General features: G+C 41.3%; 1 protein-coding gene across 3 annotated transcripts in view; it reads left to right on the top strand.

The window, feature by feature from the left end:
* The window catches only part of KCNT2 (potassium sodium-activated channel subfamily T member 2), a 293,358-nt gene that overhangs the window by 76,411 nt on the left and 202,272 nt on the right, over window positions 1-14,675 (top strand). For all 3 annotated transcript variants that reach the window (XM_077824102.1, XM_077824101.1, XM_077824100.1), the window contains exon 3: window positions 10,913-11,012. In XM_077824102.1, the coding sequence (XP_077680228.1) occupies window positions 10,913-11,012 (100 nt within the window). The remainder of the gene's footprint in view (window positions 1-10,912; window positions 11,013-14,675) is intronic.

Raw genomic sequence — 14,675 nt, 5'->3', positions numbered from 1 at the left:
TGTCTCCAGCTTCCATCCAGGACACATCACACGATCCATTGTCTACAGCCAAGCTCTACGATACAACCACATTTGCTCCAATCCCTCAGACAGAGGCAAACACCTACAAGATCTTTATCAAGCATTCTTAAAACTACAATACCCACCTGGGAAAATGAGGAAACCGATTGACAGAGCGAGACAGGTACCCAGAAATCACTTACTACAGGACAGGCCCCACAAGGAAAACAACAGAACACCACTGGCCATCACGTACAGCCCCCAACTAAAACCTCTCCAGCACATCATCAACGATCTACAACTTATCCTGGAAAATGATCCCTCACTCTCACAGACCTTGGGAGACAGGCCAGTCCTCGCTTACAGACAGCCCCCCCAACCTAAAGCAAATATTCACCAGCAACTACACACCACACCACAGAAACACTAACCCAGGAACCAATCCCTGTAGCAAACCTCGTTGCCTTCTCTGTCCCCATATCTACTCTAGTGACACCATCAGAGGACCTAACCACATCAGCCACACCATCAGAGGCTCATTCACCTGCATGTCTACAAATGTTATATATGCCATCATGTGCCAGCAATGCTCCTCTGCCATGTACATTGGCCAAACCGGACAGTCCCTATGTAAAAGAATAAATGGACACAAATTGGACATCAGGAATGGTAACACACAAAAGCCAGTGGGAGAACACTTCAGTCTTCCTGGACATTCTATAACAGATTTAAAAGTAGTAATACTTGAACAAAAAAACTTCAGAAACAGACTTCAAAGAGAAACAGCAGAACTAAAATTCATTTGCAAATTTAAAACCATTAATTTGGGCTTGAATAGGGACTGGGAGTGGCTGGCTCATTACAGAAGCAGCTTTGCCTCTCCTGAAATTGACACCTCCTCATCTGTTGTTGGGAGTGGACTACATCCACCCTGATCAAATTGGCCCTGTCAACACTAGTTCTCCACTTGTGAGGAAACTCCCTTCTCTTCATGTATCAGTATATTTATGTCTGCATCTGTAACTTTCACTCCATGCATCTGAAGAAGTGAGGTTTTTACCCACAAAAGCTTTTGCTCAAATAAATCTGTTAGTCTTTAAGGTGCCACTCGACTCCTCCTTGTTTTTGTGGATACAGACTAACATGGCTACCCCCTGATACTTGACACTATAACTTATGATTTCTTTTTAAAATGTAATTTCCATATTAAAGTTTTCTGTAAACACACCCGGGAAACAGGTCTCCTCACAACAAAGTTATCAGTTCAGTGATATGGAAACCACAAAAAGTGCAAGAGTTAATATGCTTAGCTATACTGTCTTACCAAGCCATGTGGGGGTCTGTTATCCAAACCCTCCCCAACGAAACAACCCTATGGCAGACACCCAGCAAACCCCAATCACTTGTATTGATGTCTTTTGGTGGGGAAGACCAGTATCCTGCTACTCATTCTAACGGTTCTGGCGGCACGATTGCTGTCCCTTTTTGTGTTTCAGGGAGCTGCCAAGGATGGCTACTGCCCCCACCCCCAGGAATTTTGGGTGAATTTCAGCGGGAACACAGAACACTCCTGTCATACACTACAGCAAGGGTCATCACAGATGCTGTTTTCTGAACGGCTCAGAGAGAGAGCACACAAAATACATCTTTTCCCTCTGAGTAGTTGCTACTAACCTTTAAGACTTCATGGAGTAGGTTTAGCTAGTTCTGGTTCCCTGATTAATTTTGTGGATTTTATGTGATCAACAAATACAGCTCTAAATTTTAAGCATTTCTACACAATACTCGGTTACCCAAATCCAAATGATATACAGTACACATGGCATGATGTGTCAACAATTTCAGAGTTGCTCCAATTTGTCAAATATTTCTATAAATTGACAACAATAAAATCATAATATTTCACACAGCTCCAAAATTTAGTTATCAATATTTCCACATAGAAAATGCATGTGAGGTTTACAATAAATATGGCATAGAGTGCCAGCCAGCTACATAATGACAGAGAAGTGATAACACGTTGCTGTGACTTGCTTGTACCTGGCAAGATGAATCGGTATAAGATCACACCCTAAAACAAATCTCAGAGAGAGAAAAAAAAGGTGAAGCTTCAAGTCAGTGGAGGTAGGGAAAGGTGAAACACACACATCCAGAAAGCTTACTAATGCTATGTTTTGAAATAAGACCTGAAGCCATCTGCTCTGGAAATGGCTCCACTTAAAAACAGAAAAGGGTTAGAGAGTTATGGGAAATCTCATACCAAACCTATCACAACAGCCATACTCCATACTAATTAACCCCTTACCCCAGTGCATGCAATTGGGATAGAAAAATTATGCAGATACAAATGAAATATTTAAAGGAATACTTAAAAGACAGTGCTAAAAGAATAAGGCCTGATCCTCCGATGCTATAAATTGGTATAACACCATTTAGGTTATTTTACCCCATTTAGAATCTGGCCTCCGGTCTCCAAAATGTTTGTGGAGTATTACAAATTCTGTCAAGTTATCATTTGATCCTTCCAAACTTGGGTCACAAGCAATACCAATACAGGACAATGTGGTATTATATACACAAACAGTTCTCAATCTCAACACACATTTACTTGTGCCTTTCTTAGATGACAACAATATTTTATTCATTTATGTTGTTTAATGAAATAAACAGATTGTGGACCAAGTTATCAAATTTTTTGTTTTAAACCAAACAGTGATACCATGATTACAGGGACAATGAAATCATAATCACATCACCTCAAAACAATGAATAACTGGATAAAACAGTGGATGATTGATGTTACTGAATATAAATGTCAGACACCAGTGTCAAAATCGCATAGATAAAGACATTTTGTGCAAACACGTGCTACTTGACAATCAGTTTAGGAATGGGAAAAAAACTGAAATCCAGTCAGACAAATCATACTAAGGTACTGACAGGATTTAAAATAGAAATAAAAAAAAACATTAACCAGCAAAGAGAAATTAAGAATAGTGGATTTACAGTGAAGTTTGAAGGAACAGAAAGAATGAAAACTAGTAACCCATTTCACATATAGGAGAAAAGAGATTAAAAATAATTCAACTAAGGCATTTAGGACTAGAAAAATATGTTTTAACTAGAAACTCCTGGACATATTGAAACAAATCTGGGCCTGATCCTTTACTGCCTTAAACATTGGCTAACCATTTAGAGATGTGCAAAGAGTGTAAAACTGTACTCAATTAGAAGAATAGTGTTTAACACCCACTTTAAACAGATGACCATCTTTTTGTTGTGTGTTTGTACAGCACCAAGCAAAATGGGATCCTGGTCCATGACTAGAGGTCTTGCTATGATCATAAACATAATAGCAATGTGCTTGACTATTCAAAGTGCAAGCATTGGAGAACCAGGCCCTCTGTTAACTATGACAGAAGTCAATAGCATCAACAAGAGCGGAGACTCAAATGCCTAACTATGCCAAATGAATTCTGGGATAGGCTTATCTAGGGGATATTTACCAAATTATAGACTATCACTCAAGTGTCTTGAAATAGATAAACTTCCAAGTACTGAAAGCAATACTTACTGGTCACACATACAAACTCTCACAAAACCTGATCTATTGAAAGAGAAAGTCAGACAAGGAACCAGTTAAATTTATATATGAAGAATTCCAAAAATAGTAGTTTTAGAGTGGGTATTCAAACACTGTGTCATGCCAAAATACACAAGGAAAAGGTTAGATTAAACTATTGTTAATTAAACTACTAGAAAAGGACAGAGGTGAGAGAAATAACACACATTTTACATCTTGGGATGGAGAAGCAAGTAGAGTCACCAGCTCAGGTGCTAGTAAAGAACAGCCCCTGCCTCTGTGGTCGGTTGCATGCCAGGGAGAAGATTCACTTCCAGGAGTAGTACAAGTGGCATTGTTATCCCTTGTGGGATTGCCATAAGAGAATAAGTTCCAAGGCTCCATAGAAACCCTGCAGGAAAAGGCTGCATAAGAGATACAATTTAAATCAGCATATTTCTGAGAATCTTAGCCGTGTCCTATCCTTCGTTGCAATAGCCAACTCCAGGCTCCTTAGTAGAGTGGAGGATGTCAAAGGGTTTGTGCCCTTGTGTGCTTTCTCCACTTTGCAGGCCCGTGAGCCCTGCAGCCTGCATTGTTCCAGAGACAGTGGAGCTGACAGCTCTGTGTAATGATTTCATGTCTTCCCACTGACACATTTTCACTCTGTCCATACAGATCTCTTGCCAGAATTTGAGCGCTGCAGACAAACAAGTCCATGTAAACTCCCACATTTCAGCAGCACAAAGTCTTGCTGTTTTCTACCAAGAATAGAGTTCATCTAAAATAAGCTTCTTATTTTTTTGGACTCTGAGTCCTTCCTTAGCAGAACCCACCAAAGGGTCTCAGTTCTGATCAAATGAAAATTTCTGGAAGTACAGGATTTAAACAGAGGCAGAATAGGGAGATGCTTCTGATAACAACCAAGAAGCAATGGGAACCTGGTTAGCATCCCAAATGATTTGTATAGCAAGACTACTTTTTCAAGTCATTGTTTGTCACAAATAAATTCAATACATCAAGGGAAAGCAGCTTTTCATGACGTGCAGACGTTATGAGTGATTTATTTTTTTTTGCATGCATTTGTTTTGTCGGGGTTTTTTTTTCATGCATTAGTTTTCTAATGAGCTACATTTAGAAAGAATATAGCAGCATCACTACTCAGATTCAGTGCCCTCAGGATTCTAGGGTGATTTTCCTTTGGTAGTGCTCATTTCCTTGTATGGTCTCAATTGCCATGTTATCACTATTAAGTTGCTTTTGCAATATTTAAAGCTTCTATTGGGGTCATCTCAAAGCCTTGTCTTTTCCAATGAGAAGAAGTCCAATTCTCCAAACCATTCCCTGTCATTTAGATTTATGACACCTACTGGAATCTTCTGTGTGGTATACTACACTTTTGAGGGGAAAAACATCTTAGTTGCAGTATGAAGGATATTGCTTAAAATAATTGCCATACTGGACTCTAACACGTTTTATACAGCAAAACTTCTCTCTTTTGATTTGTATTCTTGTCTTGCTAATATGGCCTGCTATGTTTTCTCCCCCACACCCAGTCTGAAAGTCATAGAATCAGAGGACTGGAAAGGACCTCGAGAGGTCTTGTAGTCAAGTCTCCTGTTAGAGAATGAGCAGGCTGACCCAGAGACGGATTGAGTAGACGGACTTCTTTATTGCGGTACTTGTTCCCCTCGACCCAATTGTCGAGTAAGCACTGAATTAGTTACAGCCCACTCTTTTATCTCAGTTAATATGTAAATACCTACATTTACTGTGACACCCCAAACCCCTTATTGAGTAATATGAATGCCCATATAATGAATATAATTATTCCCACCCCTGTTTACTGTTTACAGCATTAAGCATATTCTACAGACATTTTTTACTTCAAAGATACATTTCTTTGCAATAATTGCAGCTACAAATTCCCTTAATCAGCAGTTTGCAGGGAAGGAAGGGGCCATAACCCTGAGCTCGTTTAGGTAGCTGGGAAAGGAAGGAAGGGGGAGAGAACACTTTTTTACACAAAGAGTATCCTTTAGATCCCCACATTCCTTAGGCAGCTGCAATGCTTATCAATCCTTAACAAGCAGAAAGGAAGGGAGAGGGGTAGCACTTTATCTGTTAAGTGCAGAAACGGTGCCCACCTGTGCCTCTACTCCCTAATACCATGTCTGCACACCAGTAGTTTTCCAGGTCTCTACTTAACCCTTACATATCCCAACATCCCCTACACTCAAGGTAGGACTAAGTATTATCTAAAACCATCCCTGACAGGTATTTGTCTAACCTGCTCTTAAATCCTTAGGCAATTTATTCCAAAACTTAACCACTCTGACAGTTAGGAAGTCTTTCTTAATGTCCAACCTAAACTGTCCTACTGCAATTTAAGCCCATTTCTTCTTGTCCTATCCTCAGAGGTTAAAAAGAACAATTTTTCTCCCTCCTCCTTGTAACAACCTTTTATGTACTTGAAAACTGTTATGTCCCCTCTCAGTCATCTCTTTTCCAGACTAAACAAACCCATTTTTTTCAATGTGCTCTCATATGTCATGTTTTCTAGACCTTTTATCATTTTTGTTGCTATTCTCCGGACTTTCTCCAATTTGTCCACATCCTTCCTGAAATGTGGTGCCCAGAACTGGACACAGTATTCTAGCTGAGGCCTAATCAGAGCAGAGTAGAGCAGAAGAATTATTTCTTGTGTCTTGCTTACAACACTCCTGCTAATACATCCCAGACTTATGTTTGCTTTTTTTGTAACAGTGTTACACTGCTCGCTCATATTTAGCTTGCGATCCACTATGACCCCCAGATCCCTTTCTGCAATACTACTTCCTAGGCAGTCATTTCCCATTTCATTTGTGTATAACTGATTGTTCCTTCCTAAGTGGAGTACTTTGCATTTGTCCTTATTGAATTTCATCCTATTTACTTCTGACCATTTCTCCAGTTTGTTCAGAACATTTTGAATTTTAATCCTATCCACCAAAGCACTTGTAACCTCCCCCAGCTTGATATCATCTGCAAACTTCATAAGTGTACTTTCTATACCATTATCTAAATCATTAATAAAAATATTGAACAGAACCCGACCCAGAACTGATCCCTGTGGACCCCACTCAATATGCCCTTCCAGCTTTACTGTGAAACACTGGTAATTACTTTCCAGGAGCGGTTTTCCAACCAGTTATGCACCCACCTTGTCCTTACCCATAATTATTTCACATCTGGGGACAATGTATACCTTCAAATCAGCGGCACTGCTATGGGTACCCGCATGGCCCCACAGTATGCCAACATTTTATGGATGACTTAGAACAACGCTTCCTCAGCTCTCGTCCCCTAATGCCCCTACTCTACTTGCGCTACACTGATGACATCTTCATCATCTGGACCCATGGAAAAGAAGCCCTTGAGGAATTCCACCATGATTTCAACAATTTCCATCCCACCATCAACCTCAGCCTGGACCAGTCCACATAAGAGATCCACTTCCTGGACATTACGGTGCAAATAAGCGATGGTCACATAAACACCACCCTAAACCGGAAACATACTGATCGCTATGCCTACCTACATGCCTCCAGCTTTCATCCATATCACACCACATGATCCATTGTCTACAGACAAGCTCTACGATACAACCGCATTTGCTCCAACCCCTCAGACAGAGAAAAACACCTACAAGATCTCTATCAAACATTCTTACAACTACAATACCCACCTGCTGAAGTGAAGAAACAGATTGACAGAGCCAGACGAGTACCCAGAAGTCACCTACTACAGGACAGGCCCAACAAAGAAAATAACAGAACGCCACTAGCCAGCACCTTCAGCCCCCAACTAAAACCTCTCCAACACATCATCAAGGATCTACAACCTATCCTGAAGGATGACCCATCACTCTCACAGATCTTGGGAGGCAGGCCAGTCCTTGCTTACAGACAGCCCCGCAACCTGAAGCAAATACTCTCCAGCAACCACACACCACACAACAGAACCACTAACCCAGGATCCTATCCTTGCAACAAAGCCTGTTGCCAACTGTGTCCACATATCTATTCAGGGGACACCATCATAGGGCCTAATCACATCAATCACACTATCAGAGGCTCGTTCACCTGCACATCTACCAATGTGATATATGCCATCATGTGTCCGCAATGCCTCTCTGCCATGTACATTGGTCAAACTGGACTGTCTCTACGTAAAAGAATAAATGGACACAAATCAGATGTCAAGAATTATAACATTCATAAACCAGTCGGAGAACACTTCAATCTCTCTGGTTACTCGATTACAGACCTAAAAGTGGCAATTCTTCAACAAAAAACTTCAAAAACAGACTCCAACGAGAGACTGCTGAATTGGAATTAATTTGCAAACTGGATACAATTAACTTAGGCTTGAATAGAGACTGGGAGTGCATCGGTCATTACACAAAGTAAAACTATTTCCCCACGTTTATTCCCCTCCCCCCGCTGTTCCTCAGATGTTCTTGTCAACTGCTGGAAATGACCCACCTTGATTATCACTACAAAAGGTTTCCCCGCCCCCCTCCTGCTGGTAATAGCTCACCGTACCTGATTACTCTCATTACAGTGTGTATGGTAAGACCCATTGTTTCATGTTCTCTGTGTATATAAATCTCCCAACTGTATTTTCCACTGAATGCATAAGATGAAGTGAGCTGTAGCTCATGAAAGTTTATGCTCAAATACATTTGTTAGTCTCTAAGGTGCCACAAGTCCTCCTTTTCTTTTTGCGGATACAGACTAACACGGCTGCTACTCTGAAACCATCCATTTAGGTTGTATTTCCCTAATTTGTTTATGAGAAGGAGTATCAAAAACCTTATTAAAGAACAGATTTTTCTGTAATAAACCTCCAAGGTCTCAGTACAGACCAATGACCAAATGTCCCAGTTAGCGTTTATTTTCTAAATTGATTTATAGGAGGCTTGGATAAGGGGATAAGACTGTGAACTCAAAGGCCCGGCTTCTGCAAACATGCCTGAGCTGATCTTTAAGCATGCAAGTACTCCTTATGTGCTCAAAGTTAAGGATCTGCTGAAGTGTTTGCAGTCTTGGTGCTTAAACCACTAGTTCAAATTCAGCGCTGGTTAGCAGAACACAAATGCATTATTATTTGATTAGGGTTTGATGGCCTATTTGGTGACAGGATGGTCTCACTTGATGAACATGTCTACATTGCACCTGAATGTCTGTAGTCTCTGCAGAGAAGTCAAGGACTTACTTTGCATGGGGACTGAACTCTCTCTGGGGGTTGTTCTAGGTCACATTTGAGGTGCATTGCAGAGCAACATGGGGGAAGTTTACATTGCTATTGTCCATGTGCTCCCAGATAATGTCAGGCACTCTAGTTACCTTTTATAATCAAAATATGACTTCATATAATGATTAAAAGTTGCTGAATTATCAGTAGGGAAATCAGGATGTGTTCCACACACAGATGAACATTTACAGAGCTAAAATAAAAGCACAAAACTGCAGATTGTAGACCTTTGCATTTCATTAACAGAAGGGCTAGACAGATGAGGCCAATACAAAAATGACCTTTATTCTCTCACCTCACCTAATTGCCTACTTATAATAGCCCAGCTGGCATAGCTGCTAGTCCTGCTTAAGCAGATTTCCCCAAAAGGGTTAATTCAGTTAAGAAGTTCTTCCTTCAGCAACAGTTCAAAAAGAAAAAAAAGTAAAGCTTATAACACAGCAATGAATACGCACATGCCCCAGCCCTCTCACCCTCTGGTCATATCCTCTTTCCTTTTCTATCTCTTCTCCCTGCTCTGGGGAAATCAAGAGTCTGCTGTTAATTAGATTTGATAAGACAGCAGGAGTCTAGATAAATGTTGACAAGTCTAATTGCTGGTCACAGCTGTAGGACTTCTCACTGCTTGGGAACCTAGGATGGGGTTTTAACCCCCAGTTTACCAATGCCAAAGGGGTTAATCTAACATTCATAATATGAAGGAATCTCCACAGTTAAAATAGCAAACAGTGCTCCATTATAAAGCCTTATTTTCTCTGTCTCTCTCATACACAGATTCTAAGATGTAGTTAAAGTAGACATTGTTCTGAATTTTTCTGTAATTAAATATACTACTTGTTGAAGGTGGGAAGAGGGGAATGATTTTCAGAAATGTTAACTTTATGTTCAGTTTGGATGCAACTTCCCCCCAAAAAAACAAGTTGGTGAAATGCATGGGGGCTCCAGCACTGGGCTAGGGGAGAGAGGGAGTTATGCTCAATAAATAGATTTTACACTCTGCTCTTAGAAGTATGTATACACACAAGGTCACATATAGGTATGGAAAAACATAATTGGGCCCTAACATGGCAAACATACAACTGGTTCTATTCAGTACAATTGGCCTATTCACATGCATAAGTGCTAGAAAAATTGGCTTACAATGACAGACACTAGTTATCCTATGGTTGACTGGTGCTTACTAATATCCTGCTCCTGCAATCAGATCGGTGTGAGCTCACATCAGTCAATAGAACTCTGAACGGGCACAACTGTGGGGATCCAAATTCAGGATTGGAGCCTCGGTCTACAAGTGTACAATTTACTAATGGTTGCTAATGATGTTGCTTTCTACTCATTGGTTTTTGCCAACAGTGTCTATTAGTATAATTACTGGTAACTTTATTTTTAATGTAAGTATTAAATGCAAAAAAAAAAATTACACTTGTGCAATTAAGGCTATACTATCTTTAATTACAAGATCACATGCATATCTTTGGTCCTGATGCTGCAATGAACTCAGAGTCTGATTCAATGACCATTAAGTCAATGGTTCCATTGGGCTTCAGCTGGACCCTCAGAGCAGCAAACACTGTGCTTATGTCGATCCCCTTTGAGTTCAAAGAGGCTTTGCACAGGTGTGGGCATCTGCTCACATGGAAATTACCACCTAATTGGGGCCTGAGCTTGTAGAAGACACTGCATTATATTTGGTTACGTTATTTTAGACCTTGTGTGCAGCACAGTTCAGTGTACACACACACACACACACACACACAGGAATAGAGTTAAAATTGTGCCAGGTATTAGTTTTTACATTTTCTGACTTTTGTGCCACTTTATCAAAACATTAATATAGTTTAATATTTTATATATTTGGGCAATAATAATACATTCCCTACACAAAGCTATTTCATAAAAACTTCCAAATATTAATATTTGAATACTTGTAGTCACAAGTTCTCTGACTTGAGTTGAAGGCATATCCTTTTCCTTTTAAGTAGTTTTACATTAAAAACATGAATTAAAATCTAAAGAAACTGAATTTGTATTTTCTTTCCTTTTATCAAACAGGTCTCAGAATACGATTGTTCAATTTTTCTCTCAAGTTATTAAGCTGTTTGTTATATATAATTCGAGTGCTCCTGGATGATCCTACACAAGGACATGGATGGTAAGATTTTGTTTTCTATTTGCCCTCTCAAAGTACTTCTTATATTGTACGAAACAGATCAATCATACTTGATGCTTATACATATTTGATGTTCTTCCAGCAGGGATTTGGTTTTAGAATTTATAGATGGTTGTGGTGCAGCATGAATTGCAAATCTAATCCAGTCTTTCTGAGTGAATAAGTATCCAATGAAAATGTAATATGATTTTCTTTCAATCAAAAGCATTTTGCTCCTTATTACGGAAGGTACTTACTGTATATTTGTTCATATTGTGTAATAGTCTCTGTGGAATGATGTAGCTGTGCCACTGCCCGTATCTTTTTGACAAGTTACCGAATAACATTTCAGATTGTGTCATATACCTTATAAATCAATGAATAAATCATTGCCATATTCCAACTCCTCTGCTTGTACATCCTGCCATGGGTCAGGGCAACTGCACCTCTATTCCCTTTTTATAGTCTACCAAGAGTACCCACTCTCAGACTTCTGGCTCCTCAGCCTGCACCTTTCTTGGATGGAGATGTGCATCTCTCCCCCTCCTGACCAGGGTTTCTTCAGGCTACACAATTTCTTGCCTACACTGTGAGTTTCCCAGCATGTCAGACCATCTAAGTAGACCTGCTTTGCTTTCTCTTCAAAGGTTTTAAACAACATAGTTGCCCACAATTATAAGTTACCACACAGCTTTTGCTAAGCTGCTTCTTATTTTTAATGAGAAAGCATAAAAAAGAAAACATTAAAACAATAAAAGAACTCATACATGCTAAAAGAAAAGGAGTACTTGTGGCACCTTAGAGACTAACCAATTTATTTGAGCATGAGCTTTCGTGAGCTACAGCTCACTTCATCGGATGCATACCGTGGAAACTGCAGCAGACTTTATATACACACAGAGATCATGAAACAATACCTCCTCCCACCCCACTGTTCTGCTGGTAATAGCTTATCTAAAGTGATCATCAAGTTGGGCCATTTCCAGCACAAATCCAGGTTTTCTCACCCTCCACCCCCCCCATACAAACTCACTCTCCTGCTGGTAATAGCCCATCCAAAGTGACAACTCTCTACACAATGTGCATGATAATCAAGGTGGGCCATTTCCTGCACAAATCCAGGTTCTCTCATCCCCTCACCCCCCTCCAAAAAACCCACACACACAAACTCACTATCCCGCTGGTAATAGCTCATCCAAAGTGACCACTCTCCCTACAATGTGCATGATAATCAAGGTGGGCCATTTCCAGCACAAATCCAGGTTCTCTCACCCCCCCACCCCCATACACACACAAACTCACTCTCCTGCTGGTAATAGCTCATCTAAAGTGACCACTCTCCCTACAATGTGCATGGTAATCAAGGTGGGCCATGTCCAGCACAAATCCAGGCTTTCTCACCCCCCCCCTTTTTTTTCCGGGACACACACACACACACACACAAACTCACTCTCCTGCTGGCAATAGCTCATCCAAACTGACCACTCTCCAAGTTTAAATCCAAATTTAACCAGAACGTCTGGGGGGGGGAGGGTAGGAAAAAACAAGGGGAAATAGGCTACCTTGCATAATGACTTAGCCACTCCCAGTCTCTATTTAAGCCTAAATTAATAGTATCCAATTTGCAAATGAATTCCAATTCAGCAGTTTCTCGCTGGAGTCTGGATTTGAAGTTTTTTTGTTTTAAGATAGCGACCTTCATGTCTGTGATTGTGTGAACAGAGAGATTGAAGTGTTCTCCGACTGGTTTATGAATGTTATAATTCTTGACATCTGATTTGTGTCCATTTATTCTTTTACGTAGAGACTGTCCAATTTGACCAATGTAAATGGCAGAGGGGCATTGCTGGCACATGATGGCATATATCACATTGGTGGATGTGCAGGTGAACGAGCCTCTGATAGTGTGGCTGATGTTATTAGGCCCTGTGATGGTGTCCCCTGAATAGATATGTGGGCACAGTTGGCAACGCGCTTTGTTGCAAGGATAAGTTCCTGGGTTAGTGGTTCTGTTGTGTGGTATGTGGTTGTTGGTGAGTATTTGCTTCAGGTTGCGGGGCTGTCTGTAGGCAAGGACTGGTCTGTCTCCCAAGATTTGTGAGAGTGTTGGGTCATCTTTTAGGATAGGTTGTAGATCCTTAATAATGTGTTGGAGGGGTTTTAGTTGGGGGCTGAAGGTGACGGCTAGTGGCGTTCTGTTATTTTCTTTGTTAGGCCTGTCCTGTAGTAGGTAACTTCTGGGAACTCTTCTGGCTCTGTCAATCTGTTTCTTCACTTCCGCAGGTGGGTATTGTAGTTGTAAGAAAGCTTGACAGAGATCTTGTAGGTGTTTGTCTCTGTCTGAGGGGTTGGAGCAAATGCGGTTGTATCGCAGAGCTTGCGCTACCAGCACTCCCAGCTACCTTCGAGACACCACTGACTTCCTGAGGAAACTTCAATCCATCGGTGATCTTCCTGATAACACCATCCTGGCCACTATGGATGTAGAAGCCCTCTACACCAACATTCCACACAAAGATGGACTACAAGCCGTCAAGAACACTATCCCCGATAATGTCACGGCTAACCTGGTGGCTGAACTTTGTGACTTTGTCCTTACCCATAACTATTTTACATTTGGGGACAATGTATACCTTCAGATCAGCGGCACTGCTATGGGTACCCGCATGGCCCCACAGTATGCCAACATTTTTATGGCTGATTTAGAACAACGCTTCCTCAGGTCTCGCCCCCTAAAGCCCCTACTCTACTTGCGCTATATTGATGACATCTTCTTCATCTGGACACATGGAAAAGAAGCCCTTGAGGAATTCCACCATGATTTCAACAACTTCCATCCCACCATCAACCTTAGCCTGGTCCAGTCCACACAAGAGATCCACTTCCTGGACACTACAGTGCTAATAAACAATGGTCACATAAACACCACCCTATACCGGAAACCTACTTACCGCTATTCCTACCTATATGCCTCCAGCTTTCACCCTGACCACACCACACGATCCATCGTCTACAGCCAAGCTCTGCGATACAACCGCATTTGCTCCAACCCCTCAGACGGAGACAAACACCTACAAGATCTCTGTCAAGCTTTCTTACAACTACAATACCCACCTGCGGAAGTGAAGAAACAGACTGATGGAGCCAGAAGAGTTCCCAGAAGTTACCTACTCACAGGAGAGTGAGTTTGTGTGTGTGTGTGTGTGTGTGTGTGTGTGTGTGTCCCGGAAAAAAAGGGTGGGGGAGGGTGAGAAAGCCTGGATTTGTGCTGGACATGGCCCACCTTGATTACCATGCACATTGTAGGGAGAGTGGTCACTTCGGATGAGCTATTACCAGCAGGAGAGTGAGTTTGTGTGTGTATGGGGGTGGGGGAGTGAGAAAACCTGGATTTGTGCTGGAAATGGCCCACCTTGATTATCATGCACATTGTAGGGAGAGTGGTCACTTTGGATGAGCTATTACCAGCAGGATAGTGAGTTTGTGTGTGTGGGTTTTTTGGAGGGGAGTGAGGGGATGAGAGAACCTGGATTTGTGCTGGAAATGGCCCACCTTGATTATCATGCACATTGTGTAGAGAGTTGTCACTTTGGATGGGCTATTACCAGCAGGAGAGTGAGTTTGTGTGTGGGGGGGTGGAGGGTGAGAAAACCTGGATTTGTGCTG

Source organism: Eretmochelys imbricata, chromosome 8 (genome assembly GCF_965152235.1).
Source record: "Eretmochelys imbricata isolate rEreImb1 chromosome 8, rEreImb1.hap1, whole genome shotgun sequence".
In the NCBI taxonomy this organism is placed as follows: domain Eukaryota; kingdom Metazoa; phylum Chordata; order Testudines; family Cheloniidae; genus Eretmochelys; species Eretmochelys imbricata.
The sequence above is the reverse complement of the archived record's forward strand: the minus strand, read 5'-3'. Positions and strand labels throughout refer to the sequence as shown.